The sequence below is a fragment of the Athene noctua genome, chromosome 21 (genome assembly GCF_965140245.1).
Source record: "Athene noctua chromosome 21, bAthNoc1.hap1.1, whole genome shotgun sequence".
Classification (NCBI taxonomy): domain Eukaryota; kingdom Metazoa; phylum Chordata; class Aves; order Strigiformes; family Strigidae; genus Athene; species Athene noctua.
This window is the reverse complement of record NC_134057.1, coordinates 2543066-2563758: the sequence shown is the minus strand read 5'-3', so window position 1 is coordinate 2563758 and position 20693 is coordinate 2543066. Positions and strand designations below refer to the sequence as shown.

At 38.8% G+C, this 20693-nt stretch overlaps 1 protein-coding gene across 1 annotated transcript in view; it reads left to right on the top strand.

Annotated features, from left to right (window-relative positions):
- Positions 1–20693, top strand: part of PCDH15 (protocadherin related 15) — a 448489-nt gene that overhangs the window by 54513 nt on the left and 373283 nt on the right. The window contains exon 2 of the mRNA XM_074924175.1: positions 9363–9481. Within this exon, the coding sequence (XP_074780276.1) occupies positions 9391–9481 (91 nt within the window). The 5' untranslated portion in view covers positions 9363–9390. The remainder of the gene's footprint in view (positions 1–9362; positions 9482–20693) is intronic.

The following is a 20693-nucleotide window of genomic DNA, read 5'->3' as shown; positions in this document are numbered from 1 at the left end:
GATCTGCCTTGGAACACGATTGTTGGGAGCAGCACCAGAAATGGGACTGCACATAACTCTCAAGGACTCTTCTTGGTGGGTTTCTTTATCAAGATTTGTTATAAATAGTGATTACAGGTAGTTTTAAGAACAAACTCCTTTAGAGTGTTAAGTGGAATATTCTGTTTCCAGAGAAACCAATTACAACAGAAGACATCTCTAAATCTAAACTTTTTTTAGTTTTATTTAGTCTGTGATTTAGAGTGCAGACATATAACTCCTGTGATAACTATTTGGCTTAATCAGCCTTATGATTTGTAAGCCATCCTAACTTCAAAAGTTAGCACTCTATTTAAACGTCTGGCCCTGTAATGTGTAATGACACAGTCCTCAACCTGACATGGAAGTCGCTATGTCTGCTAAGTGTGCATATGTGTATATTTTTGTGTATGCATGTTAATTCTGAAATGTCATTGCAATGAACTATTTTAACAGAGCTAATTACAAAAACTGTAATTACTCCAGGATGTGTTTAACGCTACTTTCCATGTGTGATGACTAACAGACAAGTAGAAAAATTCATTTTTTAGAAAGGTAGACTTTGCTTTGACAAGTTTGATGTATTTATTTTACAAAATTTAAATAAAAATTCCCTCAGAGAAGAGAAGCTGCAGCATATAAATTCTACTGGAGAAAATGTAATTTTCTTCCATAAAATAAAGTCAGTTTTTAAGCCTTAATATGTTGAGACAGTTACTTATTTCCTACAATGAGCACTCAGAAGGATTCTTGACAAAATAGTTCCTGGCATCAAAGAGTCTCAGGCCTCTTGTGGTGTCTGCCTGGTCTAGAAGGAAGAAGGGATGGGAAAGTTAAGGATAGAGTTGGGTAGATTTTATGTTTTGACTTTAAGGTGAGTATTTAAGGGTAGGATCATCTTTAAAGAATCAGTCGTCTTGGGAAAGACAAACAGATACCTAGACCCAGAAATTCAGTTCCTCCAGTGGTGCTCAGTGAACCATCCCACCTGGCTCACCTTTCTTCATGCAACCACTGGTTGCAGGCTCCTGATGGGGCTCGGTATGTTGGGTGGCAGTACCTGCAGCTGGACACCGAAGGCCCGTTTGGAGTCTGGGCAGCAGCGTGTCCCTCTTGCCCCCCGATCGGTGGCGGAGCAGGGACCTGGCTGCCTTCCAGCCTCACTGCTTTTAGTTATTTTTGCGATTTGCTGCCATTTGTGGCAGCAGCTCTCTCCTGGCCAAAGCCCAATTCCTTAACCCGAGGGTAGTAACACTCATTGAGGTTCCCAGCAGCACAAGCCGAGTTGTATCTCTGAGCGAGCTTTTTCTTCCTCCTTGCAGTTTGTGTGTTTTGCTTCTTTGAGAATCTTGTTGAGAACTTGGGTGGGAAAAACCTGAACCTTCAAAGTATTTGAAATTTCAAAAATCCAGCAATGACACCAAGATCTTCCTTAGTTTTCACTTTAGAAAAGCTCTGATTTGCTTCTCTGTATTAAGTAAGCCCAATGAATGATCCTTGGACAGAAATGGCTCTGGCAAGGGAGAAATTGAGAGGTTTCTGGGATATCATCCAATACTTGTCTTCTAGTAAAAGCAAGGAATCTGATCTTTTACTTTGTACTTTTATATCGAAATACATTTTCATTATTAACCAGCAAAACAGCCTGCACTTTAATGTATAATTTAAGCTTTGTATGCATATTTTGTAAAGACAAAGGTTATCGAAGAACTAACTTAACTACTTCAGACTAATATAGATTATATTTATTTTAATGGTTTTATGTTAAGCAGTTAATGTTACTTTTAAAATTAAGTCTTCTGGCACTGATATAAGGGGTTTTAGGATATCTTTCCCCTCTCCTTTTTCTAGAGCAACTATCTGCAAAGCAGGACTTTCATGTGTACAGTGTGATGTAGCACAAACTTACAAACTTGTTCCAATTAAACACTCAAATCCTTCTGTGAGACCAATGTTTTATAGGTTAAGTCCATGCAGAGGCGTTGGGAAACTGCATATCTGTATAATGCATTAAAAAAATGCGATTTGTAGACAGAAATGAATTGGCCACCCATGGTTAAGAGGTTGTGATACTGTTAATCCATTTAATAGCTCGATTACTTTGTGAAAATACAGAAAATAAATCAAGCAGTCACAACTAGTGATGGAAGCAGGAAACAAAAGTCGTTCTCCATCCCTACCTCAATTATTCTATAAAAGCTTTTTACTATTTTTGGTCGCATAGTTGACATTTCTCTGTGCAAACCTACATATACTTAGCAATCTTCCCTCTTTTCTGTGGAAATTAGCAGCATGCTACATAAAGTGTTATAGTGCATTTATAGTACATTCTGCTGGCAGGGGGATTGGAAAAGTGCTCTTAAGATGTCACCGGCTGTGAATCAGGCCATATGCACGTTGGCTACCATTACTGTGTAGAGAAGGAAAATAAAGAACTTTATTATCGGTGGAGTGTAGGAAACTACTAGTTACTTGGTTTTGGGGTACAAAGTATTGAATAAGAATTTCTGCATTGAAGTATAAATGACTTTTTAATTGTTAACTCTTAAAATTGCATCTTTCACATCTCGGTACAGGGTTGGTTGTACCTCGGTGAAGTGCTGTTGTCAAAGTTTTAAATTACTTTTGATCTAATGCAGAAGCAAGTGACTCGCTGTTACTGATGCTCTGCTTTGGCTTTGAAACACCTTGCTGTGGATCTCGTGGGAAAGGGGTCATTTCTGTAAGAAAGGCATGGAAAAGGATAGGTCTAAAGAGTGGGGCAAGGAATTTAAACTAGTAGTCCTTAGAATTATATGCACAAGGAGGAGCGTATGAATTATTAGAACATAGATACAGAGAATATACTAAGGTATTTTAATTCACAGATGAAAGTATTTTCAAATCTTCATATAAATTGCCATCGTATTTTTCTGAAATTCTTGTGCATTTGCTTTCTAAAAATGCACTCACAAAGTAAGGCTAAAAACTCAAGACCTTGGTAAGCACAGAACAGGAGAAGAGCCACAAATACAGCATCAATGGAACTCTATTTTTAATATGTTTACTTATGTGGAGTAGATCTATAAGAATTGATCCGGGAGCTGTGGAAAAAGGAATGAGGTTGCGGACATGTTTGATCTTGAAACTTCATCCTAAAATTTTTCATATTACTGAAAGGTTTTGTCCGTTGAGAGGAGAGTAACAAGATCCATACTAATTATGTTAATTCTATAGCATGGAAGGCCTATAGCTAATATGGCAGGGGTTGAGTAGATCCACGAGTCCATATGCTGAAATATTTACATATGAAGTGCTCAAGCAGTGCGAGTGAAATAAAAACTTGCAGCAGTGTTCTGTTTTTTGGAACATCCAAAATTGGGAGAAAAGGTTCTATTTGCACTGTAAGTTATTCACTATAACCCCAGAACAGCCAAATATTTGCTTTTGTTTGAATTCTTTAGGAAAGCATTTAAACAGATATTTGACTTGAGTAAACAGAGCTATTCACACTTGCTGCTGAGTTAGAGCCATAACTAGTTTAGTGGTCAACTCTTTGTTCTCAGTGGTTGAGTAGGTGCTTAGATGGGCTCAGCAACTGCCTGGGAAGCAGAGCGATTGGGCATGGATGTTGGTGGCATTTAGCCTTCCAGGATGCCCTGAACTGGATTTTTTTTTTTTTTTTCCTTCTGGTGAAGCCTAAAGTGTGGCTGTTTTCCAGCACTGTAGCTTTCCAGCTGATGTGCTCCAGATGTGCTCCACCAGCAAATTGAGCTCAGGATCCAGAAGTAAAAGCCCCCTGAGATACTTGGTGTGGATGTCAGGTCCCACACCAGCCCCTGCTGTCCCTGTCCCATCTGCTCGCCGGGGCAGGTGCCGCAGGGCCCTGCTGCCTTCGGTTCGTGCGGCACTAGGAGCGGCTAAAACTAAACGGGTAGGCGCTCTGCTGTGCCTAACTGGATCAGGACATATGTTAAGGCAGATGCAGCTGCCTACCATATGAAATGACATTAGTTAAGAGTGGCACTGAGACAGACCAGAGGTTTTTTTTCTGGTCTGTTCTTGTGTTTCAATATTTTAGACTTTTTTTTTTTTTCCCCTATGTTGACAGTTCAACATAATTGTTTCAGCAACAAAAATAAAACATTTGGAACATATAGTTTAATGGACCGTAGCTTTAACCAAGCCAGGAACACTGTCAGAGTGTAAAGCAAATTCATCTCCTTTTTGGCTTCTGCAAGCGACTTTTTTTTTTTTTTTTTCCCCTGTTTCTACTGACATTTCTGATTTATTATGGCACCAGTTCTCTAGAATAAGCATTTGCACTTCAGAGACTCTCTGGTTTTGTGTCTACAATCTTTAGGAGAGTTCATCTGATCAGTAATAATATAGATGAGTCTTATAATAAAGCTGTCCACTATAATTTTTCCTGTGTTTAAACAATAAGGTTACATATACTTTTAAAGATGTGTATGCTTTTAAGGATTTATCACAATTGTAATATAAAAAGAACACCACCAGTAAGCAAAACGTGTAACTTCTAATGCTTTTGGAAGAGTTCTGGCTGGTTGTGTAGATTAATAACATATAAATAATTGGGTATTTAATAGTTTTGGGGTTTTTTTAAATGCCATATTATCCAACCATGGCAGTTTCACAGGAGGGTTTTTTTTGACATATATATATTAAATGGCAAATATTTGTTTACATGTCTACTCAAATGTCTATTTAATAATTTCTTTTAAGTACACACTTTTTGCCCTTACAATGTGTTCGAAGCCCTGATAGTTTTCGGTTTGATAGTTTGCCTCAAGAGTTGTTTTCAGATTTGCAGCTAATGGTAAGAAAACACTTAAGGAAGTTGCTTCTATGTGACTGTTTATGTGGTGTGGCACTACTGCATTCCACGTTTCATATGAAGTCAGGTGTGTATAGGTCAGTTTGTTCTGAATAAGCCTATGGTCTCTGGCTTGCTGCATACTCAGTCCAAAACTGAGATTTTTTCCAATTCACATCGAATTGTTTCAAGTGTTTCCTGAAACACTGTGTTCTGCCACAATTCAAGCTCTAGTTTTGGGTTGGGAGTTTATCAGAGACCAACATGGACTATGTGTGCAAGGGTTTGAGTACTTGTACACTAGTTTTTCATTCTCTGATATCTCCCAACCATGTCAATGACTTTTATTTTTTTTTTCTCTCTTTCCTATCTTTCTCCAAGAGGTTGACTTTATAAAGAATCATTTCCATTAAACATGTGGCATTACACTGTTTTAACAAGTACCCAATTTCAAAAAACTTGCTTATAACTTCAGTTTCTATTACCATAAGAACAATTCTGCATGGGTATTTAAAGATATTTATTTTCCCTGAGTCCATGTTTCTCCTCTCAGTTTCAAATGAATGGAGCATTTTAAGTACTGTAATAATACCTGATCTTAAAGTAAATAAGTATTTAAGGTTACTGTAATATAATTGGACCTTAACTGTATTCAAGGTGCTTGGATGTGATAACTCATATTTGATATTTGGGGGGGGTTTATTCACTTTTATCCCCTCTCTAAATTTCTTGAAGTGCCTCTTATATAGATGTCTTGATAACTAGCTGGCATTTTGGCTGATTCAGTAGCTACACTGGTGAGAGGAGAAGGGAAAAAAAAGGGCCAGAAGTGAGATGAGGAAACATGATTGCTCCTTGGAGTGTGATTATGCCAGTTTGCCGCAGTCGAGCTGTAAACATCTCCAGTGATCGGCGGCTGCTGCTGCTCCTCTGGGAAAATCTGTGCGTATTTTTGTTTCTCGGTACAGCTGTACAGTCAAACAGGGAACACTCCGGAGAGAACATTATTGAATTTTTTTTTTTTCTTTTTTTAAATGCAGACATGCCAGGAAGTGAAATTCCCCTAAACTTTAATTCTTTTTATTTTCATTTGAAGTTTTTGTGCTTGAGTGTATAACTTCTCGTTACCCATGGTAACATCAAACTTTAAAATTCTGCTGTAGCAATATTAGAATATTTTCCAGGAAAATACGGAGTCTTGTAGACATACTGTATGTTCTTGCTTTACAGATCTTCCTTCTGTCAGCAATTCACAATTGTCCTTTGTCCTGTCAGACTGTGCATCTAGAATTTGACACTGTATTTCTTACAGATTGTCTACCTTTGGGGACTTTGTAGTAACTTGTGTTTTGTTGTGAGCTATTTCTGAGTTAGCAGAATCTGTTTAATTTAAGAATATTCTTGCTTTCTACACTTCATACCAGCTTTTTTCTGGTACAAATTGGAGGAAAAAGGGGGGCAACTTTTATTCTGTTGTATTACAGTTGCATAGAGATGCTTATTCTTAGAACAGCAGTGTTGCTATCCTTGTGGTTTACTTGACATTTCATCAAAATCAAAAATAAATCTGCCAAGATTCTGTCCTAAAATCTCTCCAGAGTAGACTCAACTCAAGTATGTCAGCTGAGCTCTGAATAACTTTCTAAAATAGAACATCGTGATTGGAAATCTGGATTTTTCTCCCAAGGTAGTAAAATGAGATATCAGAGGACCCTGAAGTATGTACATGCATTTTTTTCTAGGTCTTATAGCACGTGTAATCTGCCTATGGATGTGATCTTTCTTAGACTGACCTCAAGGAACTAAGATAGTCCCCTGAACGACTCGTTTCTGTTTTTGAGGTGTAAAAGGTTGGAAGCACTAATGTAATAACACTGTCTGCTAAAATTGAAAAAGCGACTGAGCCCTATTCTTTTAGTATCTCCTCTTAATGTGGGAGGAAAAAACTGTGAAATATTCAGAAGTTCACAACCTCAAAAGTTCCCAGGAAGTCTTTACAAAGTCTAACGATGACATTGGATTTATTTGAATCCATTTGGGCAATGTGGAAGCACTCATCCTTTATTTAAAAGTCGTCGACTGGAATATATTATGGTGGAAGTAATTTCTGTTCTTTGAGGGTGCCATTGCAAAGTCCAGAATGACTTCTGAATTGGCTAAATGGAAATTCAGGTGACAGTAATCAGATGAGCATTTTGGTAAGTAGAAGGGAGGAAAAAGGCATTTCTGAGCAACACTGGCAAAAACTAGTGGGTTACTCAAGGGATTTTTAAATTTAAAAAAAATTTTTTCCTTAAGGAAGAACTAGCTGCTCTTTTATCTCTATGAGTAACATACTTAAGGAGCTTGTAGCTTCCTTTTCATAGCTGTGTAGCAAGCTTTTAAACAGTTATTTCTTTTGGGCAGTGGGATCCTTGCTAACAATTCTGGTCTCCTCACATGTGCAGGAATAACAGCCCCTTTAGGAAGGGTCTGAAATTCTCATTTGAGCTGTCTCTGCTGTAGTTAGGGGCAGGAACTGTTGTAGAAATGGAAGAGAAGGAGGAGGGAGGAGGAAGGTGGGTGCTCTTTTATGGTTCACACTATTGTGTAGCTTAAATTCATTAATTCCTGTAACCTTGAGCTGTTTGGTCAAGACTGATGTTTGTCTAGCTGAAATGAAAATGAACAGTCCCGTGGGATTTTCACTGCTGCTTCAATTAGACGCAGGCTGCCTCCTTGTTTGATGTATAATATTTAAGTTGTTCTTGAAATTGCTGCCTATTGCAACTCACTGCCTGCTGTGACCTACTGCTGCTGAACAGGGTGGGAAGAGGCCATACCTGAATGGAGAAGGAGATTAGAAAAGCCTCGCTTCACCTTTAACCCCCAAATGAGAAGTGGAGCATTGTGTACGATGTAGGATTTTAAATGGTTTTGCTGCTCCCCTTTATTTTTACAGCATTATTTGTAAGAGTGAACGTTGTTATTAAAATCCACTGGAAGGCAAAAAGTCAACTGTGATCCATGTCTTTGCAAAGAAGAAAAGAGCTCGGTTTGCTTCCTAGGGGAGCCTAATAGATCCCACCACGCCAGTTGCCCTGGAACCAGGCTAAATATATACAGTGTTAACCACCTAGGAACTTTAACTGTTTAAGTAAATGTGGGACACTCAATCTGGCTTATTAAATTCCATTTGAAAAAAAAAGTTTTTCCTCCAGAACTCTTTACATATACTTGTTTTGGGTTTGGGGTGGGTTTGTGTTTGTTTGTTTGTTTGTGGTTTTTTGGGGTTTGGGGTTTTTTTGTGGTTTTTTTTATTATTATTATTTTTTTTGTTTGTGGTGGGGTTTCGGTGTTGGGTTTGTTTTAAGATGAACAGTTTATATCATAGCAATGTTTCCTTCATATTAACCAAAATACTTTGCAAGATGATATGATTTGGTATAAATCCAGATCTTAAAGAAATTCTTGACTTGTTCAGTACTTACAAAACTATCACCTACTTCTGTGGCTTGGATAACGCTTGAGAGTGATCTAAAAGGATGATTTTATACCCTAAGTAGATATATTTCTTTTGTGTTGTGTGAATTAGATGCTGTCTGTACATTTATGTTTCCTTTGTGGAAGGAAAATGATAGCACGTCTTCAATAATGTCTCACTAACAGAGGATCAGATGGTGTTAACGCTGAGGCTGTTAAGTGGGGGGTAATAGTCTGATTGTTTGACTTGGAATGAAATACAGCACTTTTGTAACCACGATAGAAAGTTATAAGCAGAAAATGGCAATGAAATCTGAGTCAAGTGTTTTGCTTGGGAAAACTGACAACACTTAAACCCTTTTCATACAATAGCTTGTTTTTACACTGCTGTAAGTCTCTCTCCATTTCACGCTTCTGTTGCTAGGAATTCCATTGTATTTGTCACAATGTTTTTAAATGTGAAGGAATATTTTTAAATAATTCAGTTCTAGGCTACGGAAATATGCTCATTTTCTTTATTGAAGCCATAAACCAGCTTTAGATAACTTTCTAATGTTGCTCATTCTAAGTATGCTCTGGAGTTTATCCAGATCTGTCTTGGCCAGTTTATTCTCCCGATTTTTGTTTTGATTTGGTTTGGTTTAGGGTTTTTTTGGTATATATGAGGGGTTTTGTTTGTTTTTCCTCCTTTGCTTGGTGTGAACCAACTGTCTGTCTGTCTGAACCAGGTGGCCATCTGTGGGGGTGGCTCAGGTTTTTCCTGGGAGAACTTCTGCTGGGCAATGTCTTTAAAACTGAAATTAGACCTGCTTTAAACAAGAAACTTGCATTTTCTTTACTTGGTGGCCTGTGCGTACATGATTATCAAGTCAATGAGTATGTATGTATGTATTGATGATAATGGGACTAATTAATTGCTGGTTTTAACAGAAGCAATGTCCCACTCTTAGAGAGTGTAGATACCCCATGTAGTTACACATACGTAGTTACCCATGAAATAGTTTATAATCACTCACCTTTGTGTAGGTTGGTTGACTAATGCGTGTATCAAATCTTTCTTTTTCAGATCTGCCTTGAGTGAAGTTTGACAAAAAATGTTACAGCGGTTTTGTCTCTGGAAATGGTTAGCTGTAGGGATTGCAGTTGCTACTATCTTAGCAGGTTGTTTGGCCCAGAATGATGAAGGTAAGGTTTTTGCCGTGGGGGCGTAGCTGTGGGAGGGGAGGGATGATTCTGTGATTTCATTTTAATTCCCCCCCTCCACCAAATTATTACTTGAAAAAGCAGTTTGGCACTTGGTAGGAAAGGGAGGTTACAGTAAAGATAGATCTTGCTATGTTTCATGATTTTAAGCAACTGATGATTATATTTTACAAAGCTGTTGATTTACCAGGCAAGATAAATCTGAAGTTATGATTATTCAGTATTAGACTCTAGATTTAAAATTTCTTTCCTCTTATTCATTGAACAAATACTTTACCTTGCTTTATTTGTAAATCGACAGTTACATCACTCGGAACAGGAGTTTGAGAGAGAATTGTTAATGGGCTGTATACATATCTGACCAAAAACTTGAGAAAAGATGCACAATGAATGTCTTCTAGAGAAACAATACTTCAGAAATCCTGAAATGTGGCACCAGTAGCTCATGGTCATCCTCACAGTTGGATTTAATCAAGAGATACCAGAAATGTGTTCTGCCAATTATGTATAGTGATAAAAAATTACAGACTTAGACAACTGATTATGATTTATTGAGCAATTTTAAAAAGTTGAAAAGCTGAGTTTTACAGACTTGTTCTTAAGTACTCTTAAGAAGAGCGAGGGGGATAAGTAAAAGCTATGATTTCAGAATGTCTGTAATAAAGTTGCGTTTTGTAAGTGACACTTGTGCCTTCCATGTAGGTAAGCTGTAATAGTACATATTTATGACTTATTCCTGCAGCTGGATTTTCTTCTAGAATACTCCATTTTGGCAGTTATGAAATACAGTAGTTTTGCTTTCATGAGAAGTCTTCAGTCCTCCTTGAATATTGCTCAGTTTATTTGGTATCAAGTAGAAGTTTTTTTTTTTTTTCTTGCTCTATTATTAATTGTTCTCCAAATGTCCTTTTTATTCCCTTCTGTCCCCCAGCCCAATTCTGCATTGTATTTCATGTCCATAATATACAAGAAAACTAATTTAATTTTATCCATTTTTATACACTGTCATTATAGCTGTCATTCATGACACTGAAGTGTATGAGCTGCTCATATTTCAGATACTTGATCCATGCTTGGATACAACCAGCTTGCTTTTTAATCATTTATTGTAGCAGAGGAGCGGGGCCATTATGCTCTGCAGTGTTGGACTTGGTGATGGTTGTCAAGTGGTCTTTGAGCAGCAAAATGCTTTGATTTGAGGAGGAGAGGCTGCATGGCAGCAGGATGTCCCTTCCGTGATGTGTCGGGGAAGTAGGTGGATGCTGGAGAGCAGTGGGAGTAAGTTGAAGGGAGGGGGGAAGCCAGCAGGATGAGGGGACTGCATGGGGCTGGATCGCTTCTGAATTCATGAAAAGAGCACTCATGGTAGGCTGAAAATATAAGGCAATACTTTTTACTGTGCTCTTGTTTGTACTCACCCAGGCAACATCGTAACATTCATCCAAAAACACATCTCTGATCAAAATAGCATTGTGAATTTCAGCCAAATAGTGATTTCTAGTTACACTTGAATGATGCTGGTGTGCAAAACACATGGCACAGATGCCTCAAAAAGTACAGCAGTAGACAATATTTCAGAACAGGAAAACAGATTCCTCAGGTTTCAATTCCTGGGGTTTTTTACTTCTTATATGACTTTTTTACTTCTTATATTCTTATACTACTTAAGGTCTCTATCTCAGAATGTTTGCAGATTGTATGTTTTTGTTACAAGTGACCTAGAGGAATGGAAAGATACTTTTCCACAGTTGTATATAAAGCTATCATTCATTAATGATAACATGACTGAAAACGGATAGCAACTTCCTTACCTAAAAAGGCTGTAAACATGTAGTTAGTGATCTGTTCATAAAACTGCTTGTGGCCTGATGGGGTCACGTGGTGGGAGAAAGTCTGTGCAACTTTGTCCCTTCTGTGTCAGGAGTTACTGTGAGCAGGTGAAAATTACATCACGGACAGATAGCAATGGCAGCAGAAACTCAGCTAATTAAGATTTCTTTTTGGTTTTTGTTTTGGTTTTTTTGTTTTGTTTTGTTTTGTTTTTTGTTTTTTTAAATTGCCTTGAACCAGTTTGACTTTTTATTTGCTTCTTACATTGAATGCTTGCAATAATTCTATGAAAACCTGCCAATAAAACTTTCATTTCTGTCGCTAGGAAATGGAGAAGACCTGAAAATACAGACTATTTTCAAGTCACGTCTAAAATCTTGTTGACGACATAGTTGGCAATATATCTACTCTAAATATCCACAACTTTGGAGGCAGTATTCAAATAGTATGGTGGTTTTACAGACTCTCTTTTAGTGCATTGACTTAGATTCCTGAAATGTGTTTTCCGTCCAAGCCAGTGTTTCAGATGAGTTTACACGGATCCCTGCTAGTGTGGCCACATGATGATATTCCTTCTGCGAGTTTTTTGTGTTTGTTTAGGTTGGGTTTTTTTGTTTGTCCCAGCTCATGCCATTTTGTTTATCACAGAACCCAAACTTGGTTTTATCTGCAATGATAAGGTTCTCTTATATAGTCTGAACAGAGGAGCTTTGCTTTTCAGTGAATATAAATTTGGTGCATATAGCCAAGGGTATTGGCACCTAACTGGGGGGAAAAGTTCAGAAATGCTGTTGTTGAAGGAACATACAGCACCCTGATACAAACTCAAGAATGAACTGACTTTTTTCTCTCCATGTTCAAGAAAGGGTAAATCTGGCTGAAAGTACTTCTAATATCTTCAAGGTACTCTGTACAAATTCCATAATGCTATAATAGAGGAGAAAATTATATGGAAATTAATTTAAGCCAGGGGTGGGGTACTGGTTACTCAACGAATGCCACTTAGTAACTGAGGCAATGCTTATAAAAACACTTATTTGGAAATACGTTTCTTGCAGATAAATAGAAGACTATGTTCTGTACTTAGCTCACTGCAAAGAAGTACTTTTTTCTAATTTGCAACAGCAAAATTTGTAATCTAACATGTAATATAAAAGACGCATTCTTTTAGCAATTTCTATTTAAAGCCAGTGTAGTTATTTTAAACAGCAGAACAATCATGAATACAATCAGGAAAAATCAATTAGAGCAGAAATTACAACCTGTTTCTTTGCATCTAGCATGCAGATAATGTTTTCATGGTGGTAGCTGTGCATCTTTTGTTACTTGCATGCACCTCGCTGCGTTTTGTTCTGTTAGCTCATGTTTCATATTTTTTAGCTTGACCTCCGTAGTCATCAAATCTTCCCCAGCTACAGCAATTAATGGTGTTACAAAGTAGCCTTAAAAACTTTATCAAGGACTGCCTTGGAAATAGTTAGGCTGCTTTCTTCCTGTACTTATTAGAAAGCATCCCCAGAATCTTATTAGTTCATTTGGCTCAATGCCATTGTCTCATAGAAATGAGACAATTTATTCATGGCTAACTGATAGTCCCTGTGTAATCTTTCAGTTCAGGTAATGTGTTTCTGTCACTGGTGTTTCTGCTCTCCAGCCAAAGGAACATTTAGAGAGCAATAATTCTCCCTTTTGTTTTTCACTTTCTAAACTAAACAAACATGTTTCTGTAGACTGCCCTTGCAAAGTAAGTTCTCCTTTCCCTCATGATCATAGAATCATGGACTGGTTTAGGTTGGAAGGGACCTCAAAGATCATCTAGTCCAACCCCCTGCCCCGGGCAGGGCCACCTTCCACCAGCCCCGGTTGCCCAAAGCCCCGTCCAACCTGGCCTTGAGCCCTGCCAGGGAGGGGGCAGCCACAGCTTCTCTGGGCAACCTGTGCCAGGGCCTCACCCCTCTCACAGGGAAGAATTTCTTCCTCACATCTAATCTAAATCTACTCTCTGTCAGTTTAAAACCATTACCCCTCATCCTATCCCTACACCCCCTGATCCAGAGTCCCTCCCCCCTTTCCTGCAGCCCCTTTCAGCCCTGGGAGGCCGCTCTAAGGTCTCCCCGCAGCCTTCTCTGCTCCAGCTGAACCCCCCAACTCTCTCAGCCTGTCCTCACAGGGGGGGCTTCAGCCCCCCCCCCATCTTCATGGCCTCCTCTGGCCCCACTCGAGCAGGTCCGTGTCCTTCTGCTGTTGGTGCCCCAGAGCTGGACCCAGCACTGCAGGTCGTGTGTCACAAGAGCAGAGCAGAGGGGGGAGATCCTGGTAGTCCTGCTATGTCCCTCTTTTGGCTAAATGCCTCTCTTGAACATGGTTGCTGGCATTTGTATTTTGTGTCCAGGTGACATCCTGACAGTTCTTTATAGTGCAAGCTGTGTTTTGTTGTCCTTATTGGAGTTATTTCACTCAGTAAAGTGTATTGCTTTCACTGGTGGCTGGCGGTTGTGCTGTAATGTAATACGGCTCTGTCTTTTTCTGTTGTCATCTGTAACTGATAAGTATGAGCCTCTAGGGATTTTTTTTTTTCACAGCAGTGCTTTTGTCAGTGGTGTACAAGTGACATGCAAAGCAATGTCAAATTTGTGCTCAAGTTTTGTTTCCATTTGTGCCACTGAAAAAGATGTGTTCCTGCATTACTACTACCCAGTTTTTTAGTGAGCTGAAACTTCAGTCCTGTGTTACTCCTTGTTAGTGAAGAACTCTATCACCTTGCAGGACAAAGTACCCATCTGAACTCAGTCTGCTGTCTTCTCATTGTAGTCAGCTCTCTTCAGGTGGTACTTAGATTTTTCACACTAATCCAGCCTTTCCAACTTAATCATTTCCTGTTGGGAGTGTGTAAAATCTATTGATGAAATGCATATGCTTTACATCTCCTGTAGTCCTTTTGTATTAAAAACCTAAACACTCCAAAAACTATTTTAAAAACCATTTATTTTGTTGGAGTTACCACATTAATCTCAGTATATTGCTGATGAAACCATTCAGTCTTTTCTTCGACTGATTTCTTTGTAGTAGTCTTTTGCCCAGTCACATGGTATCCCAGAATAAATGTAAGACTGTGGGTAGATGGGTAATGTATTTTTTTGTTGTAGGTGCTCTTTTAAGAAAGCAAGCTGGCTTTGCGATTTCTGCTACCCCTAGTTCGCTCTTTTCCAAGGAGAAAGACTGCAAAGATTTATTTTTTTTCCACCAGTAATATTTTAGCTTAAATAAAAGTAGAAATGTCCGTTACAGTCTTGCAATATATGAAATTAGGTCAGCTACAATCTCCTTTATTTTTTCAGTGCTACTCTATTAAATTCATAGGCAAACTCTCAAGCTAAAAGGAGTGAGCAGGAAGGTGGAAACACAGGATCCAATTCCTTTCCTCTTTTTTTTCTTTTTGTTCTTTAATCCCATGTATGTGACTAGAAGAAACACTTCAGCAGCAATTTTTTTGTCAGTAGAGAAGGCTGCTCCTTTGAAAAGCTGTCTGCGTGCACTTTCAGGCCACACCAAAGTGATCCAGCAAGAATGATCATTTGACAATGAACAGATTTAATAGCCTTCAGCATTTAGAGTTAGTATGTACCCATCAGGAAGGATATAGCTGCAAACTTGGGGGTGCCAGTCATTTATTCCTTAACGTTAAAAGATGAAGAAAAGGCAAAACAATTCTGATTACTGTTTAAAAACAAAAGAAAAACAAAACCAAACCTGGAAGATCTACCAGCAAAAGTTGCATTGATTGCATTACTAGGATTTTCAGAAGTGTTTAATGGGATTGTGAACTGTGATCTCTTTAATAAAATGGCATCTTTGAAGGATTTTTGAAGATAGTAATTTGTTGGGGTTGCTTTTAACCTGAAGGTTAAACCTTGGTTTGCCTTTTTTTTTTTAATACACAAACAAATAAACGGTTTGAGAAGTCCCTTAAGTTTCATTGGAAGATTTTTTTTTTTAGTTGTAAAACAAGAATACTGACAGAAGTCCTCAATTAATACACTTGGAGATGAGACCATCTTGGTCCTTATGTTATTTTGTAATGCAAGTGCAAGTTTGGATTGTGTTTTAGGGAGTTCTTGAGGGGCAGGAGGGGAGAGCCTGGGCTTGCAAAGGCAGTGTGTGTTCCCCTGTATAACTTGACACTTGCAGTCACCTATCTCTACTCTCAGCTGGCTCGGGGACTTGTCACACCATGCTGTCATGTAACATCCAAAAAGTCAATGCTTTAATTCCACTTGTGTTTAGTATGGAACCAGTACTTATGTTGCAATATTTGGTAAAGTAGGAATTATTTATTTTGATTTTTTTTAATTTTTTTTTTTTCCAGTTGTATTGGTGAATTTGGACATGGCACTGTCCCAAGTATGGTGGTATCTTCTAATTTTCTAGTTTCCAACTGATTTCCTTTTGTCTACTCTAGCCTGTTGAACAGGAGAGGTGCCACTGAAATCTTCACTGTGGAATGTGTATCTATCACTGATGGTTCAGTGGGCTTTGTTTAATTTGAAGCTACTAGCTGAATCTTTTCTCAGATTATAGGATTTGATAGCAGGAGTGCCTCTGCAGGACAAAGATTTCATGCTTGGGAAGCTTGAAGCAATACATGTTAGCATTTTCACTGCAGTCTAATTTACAATGTAGATGGAGGGGAAAAAAACCAAACATAATCTCATTTTGAATATAAGACAGTAGGTATTACTTTTTGTCCTAAAGGTAATGAAGATCCTCGAAGGGCTGAATCAACATGGTGGCTTTTTGCTAGGGAGTATAGACTTGTCTGGGATAAAATATGCAGCAGGGAGAAATTGAGGAAATAACTGACTTCAGTGGGAACTGGTGGAAAACTGTGCTCACTGGGTATTGCAAATACCTCACATCATGGTGTGTGCATTAGGGTTGTGTTGAACGTTAAGCACCTACTTTTTTTTTTTTTTTTTTTTTTTTTTTTTACCGTGGATGCAAAGCTAGCTGTGTGGGAAGCTGCCCAAGGTAACAGATTGGTAGGTGAACCCGACCGTCTGCCTGGCTGCGTTAAAGGAGCTGCTTGAGAAATAATCTCCTCCTGTACCACCCCGCTACTCTTTTTTTTCTACTACCACTGAGAAGAGGGTGGTGGGGATGGCTGGTTTAAAAGTAGACTAAAAGCAGGCCTTTTTTTATATCAGCATCAAGGTTTTTGGCCTTTGTAACAGAACAGAAACTTACTCCTAACTCCTCTCACACATTAATGAAAAACAACCCCAAAACTGGACTATTTAGCAACTAGAGCTCACTGGGTTTATTTTCCATAAGCTGAGCTGACTCATCGATGGCTGCTAGATCTGCAGTGGAGGGGGTGAGACTAAGTCTGGAAGGGCTTAAAGCAGCTTCCAGATTAGGCTTAATGTAGAAATGTATCCTCTCTGGATTCTTAAACTGAAACTCAGACTTTGCAAGGCGTTAGGCCGGGCAGGAAGAAACGCATCTCTTGCCACCTTCAATGCTTAGAAGGTGTTGAACTAATTGAGATTAAGTCCATCTACGGTTGGTGTTGGCATCTGAAATGAAATAAAATTGAGACTGATCAGAAGGTTTACTCATCCAAATATGTATTTCACTTCATAAGCATTAAGCAGACATTTCTTTATCAGGATGTAAGGAGCAGCCATTTAAATGGTCTTTGTCTTTACCCTGAGCTTGAGATTGCTTTTAAATGAGGGTTTTCCTGTGAAAAATACAACTGTGCCATTTACTTTTGCCTCCAGAATTGTTCAGGCATAAGCTTCTTCAGCTGTTTTTCTTCTGCGTGGGCCCCCCCATTAGTTACTGTGTTTTATTCAGTCTAACAGAGTCTTACGCTACACAAATTGAATAACTAAAGGGCCTTACAAATCACTTTAAGAGGCTACTTTAAAAATAAAATAGTTTCAGATGTTGATATATTACTGTTGGGCAGGAAATTAACTCAGAAAAATGCATATTTGAATACCTGTAGCTCATTTATCATTCCTTGAGCCCTATACTGTACAGATCCAGTGAAAGAAGAGAAATGCAAACAGGTGCTTGCCTAAGGGCTGGCTGGGAAAGCTTCTGTTCTTCAGAACAAATGTAATTTGTTTGGTTTGTGAAAACTTCCTGCTTTTGATTGGGAGCTGTGGCTCGTGGCTCTGCAGTGATCCTAAAGGGAAAAGACCTGACCTTGATGTCTTTGAGCATCATTTAACCATTAGTTCCTCTGAAGGGTTTAGTTCTTCAAAGTGTAACTGGTGGGACGTCTTGAAGTGCCACTAGCAATGCTTTGAGTCTGCAGAAGATTATTTTTTCTTTGGCCAGACACCAGTTAAATTCATGAAATGGGGCATTGGAAGCAAGCTTCATCTTGGTTAATGTACGAATTTCATCTTCCTGGTCTCCTGGCAGAAGTGGAGTACCTTGTGTGCTCCCTGTGATGGTGCTGGGATGGATGAGGCAGGAAGCTACTTGTTGAAAAGCAATAAATTCCAGTTGCAAACACCTTTAGAATGACCAAACTCTGGGATCTAGCTAAGAAAGAGCCTCTTCTATTCACCAGCCAACCAAGATCTTCCCTCTCAGCTTTATTCTTTGGCACATGAGGTGGTGTGTGCTGGGTTATACAGCTGCACGCATCGATGCTCTTTGAGTCACGTAGGGCTTGACTGACCCGAGCCATCTCTTGGTGTGGGAGAGCTGTGAATACTGAGCATGGTGCTTCTCCTCCAAGGGACAGGTGCCCTTTCTTAAGGTGAGATTCACATCTGGTTCAGGGAAATCAGAAACCTGTGTGAAAGTGCACTGGAACAGCTTGTGTCCCCTTTGTAAGAGTGTCTTGGACTTTGGGACTTTCCTAGAGTAAACTATAATTCCAGTGATACTGGGCTGAGCTCCTAAAAACCAGCAACAGCTGTGCCTGTGTGTTCATATGTTAGTTTATAGCTGTAGAGCGTGCGTGTTGAGAAGAGATAACCCCTGTGCTGGTCATTCTTGTGCTTTAATGGTAATGTTTGAAAGAGTCTTGAGTGGGAGATGATCTCTGTAACTTTTCTTGACATGGAATTAGAGGAAGGAATTCAGATTTTCTAGAATACTGTATCTGTTTGTGATCTCCATCTCATGTCCGGATTTCACAGAACAAATTTACCACTTCCACTGAAACTAATTCCTTTTAGCCAAGAGAGACGGTGCACTGGCATAGTGTGAATAGGACACTGCTTTCTCAGATGTGGTGGATTTCTCCCTTAATTTGAGTGGGATGAGGTAGGATTTGTGTGCGTTGTGGTGTACAGAGGGTTATCTGCTGTAGCTGCTCTGTCTCTTTATTCTGCAGTAAAGCTCTTCCATTATGAATATTCTAAATCTAATCGCAAACACGCATACATTGACGCAAAGTGTATATACACATGTGCATTTTGCATCTCTCTGTAGCTTAAAGACAGTGAAGGCAACAACCTTTCCTTCACAGAGCTTGGTTTAGCTCTACTGATAATTTCCTCTAAACTCGAATTAACTGCCAAGGTCCCCCTTCTGCACCCCTGTTCATTCCTAATCTCAATCTAAACAGAATCCACTTGCTGTAGATGGGACACTGCCAATTTAATTCTTCAACACGCTATTCCAAGCAGACCTTGTTTTTCTATTTTTTCCTGTGTAGTTCCATGTGTTCTGACACTGTTCCCCACAAGAGAAACTCCCTCTGCACTAAACCTGTAAATCTGTCTCTCAATTACCTGCTGAATTGCTGTGACACTTCCAGCTGGATCAGCAGAACCTGCTTGTTTCATTTTATTCCAGTTTTCTCTTAAGCATAAACACATTTGCAGATCAGTAGGCCACTAGATCTAGTAGTAAGATAACTCATACTAATTGACCATATTTCTTTACTGGGGGGCCCTTAAAAGAACAAATGTAAATTTTTTTTTTAACTAGGCTATTTATCAAAATAGCGTTGGAGGAAATCACACTTTGAAACTGTTTTGGAAGAGCAATAACTAGCCTAGTCAGACTTTCAAAAAAACTAAGAGATATGCTACAAATGACAGATTTAAAATCTGCCTGTTCCTTAGTGCCATATTACTCATATCATGGTCCACCATTTATTTATATTGCCTACTCAATTTTTATTTTTATTGGAAATATTGTGCTGACTTGTTTGTTCTCCCATATTGTATATGTAGCAATAATTTGGAAACAGAATTCCTGGGTGTGTCATAGTGACATGGGAGGCTGGTAGTCTTTAGAGTAAGAAGTATGACTGCAGGAGACTATCTGTGTCGATGTAGAATCTTTTAACTACTCATGGTTGAAGTTGGTTATAGGTAGCCTGCAAACATAGGTGGGTTGCAATAAGTTTCCCACTGTGTGATTAGTTGGGTTATGTACCTAAATTATATCTTAAAAATACAGCATTCACAGCACAATTATTCTTTTCTTTACTGAAGCTTGTTTTCAGACTAACTCTTTCTAAAAGTGTTTTCTTAAGATGAAGCAATGGGTCTGGGGAAAGGAGCCTGAACTGTTAGGAAACCTCAGAGTTGCAGTGTTCTGTATTGTACACTTCATTGCAGCCAAAAGACATGAGCAATGGAATGAGGTATGAGTCGAAACACAGATATTTTCTGACTAGAAGCGTACATTTTTCCAGAATCTGTGAATTTACCCTTTTAAAGCTTCTCTATAGTCAAGAGTGGGGAGAAACACCCATTTGATTCTTCCTTTCTCCAGACTTTCCCTTCTTCCTGCTGGCTACAGGTTCTGCTGCACACCTTCCATGCTCAGTCTTCTGTAAATACCTGCTTTTATGCATGCTAACGACCTCTTCCTTGCCTTTGGGGTTCCCTGTTCTGCCACTGAATTTTGTTGCTAGCTTGGCAAGCTGCATATTCCTTCTGCCCCTCTGAATCACGGTCCCTCCCCTATCGTATTACTTTCCAACCTCTCAACACCTTTTTCCTCATCCTCAGTCCAGCAGTACAAATTATTTTCTGAATGCTTATATGAGACTGTCACATGTTGACAAATAAACTGTGATAGAAACTGTCTTTCTGTTGCTGGCCTGCTTCAATTTAATCCATTTTTGATGAGAAGTATCTGTTCAAAACAAAGCACGGGAACTTCAACTTGATGAAAACTTGATTTTGTTATTATTTCATTTTCACATAACAAGAACTGACTCTTAGCTGTGTCCTTTGGAACCCAGATCTGTGTATTATGAATTAGAGATTTTGGTCTTGAATCACTTCAAATGCACAGTTTTGCTTCAGTTCAATTAATTTATATATCAGGAGTGTCGTTCTTAACTGCATCAATAACGAGCGTAAGTTTTCTGTTG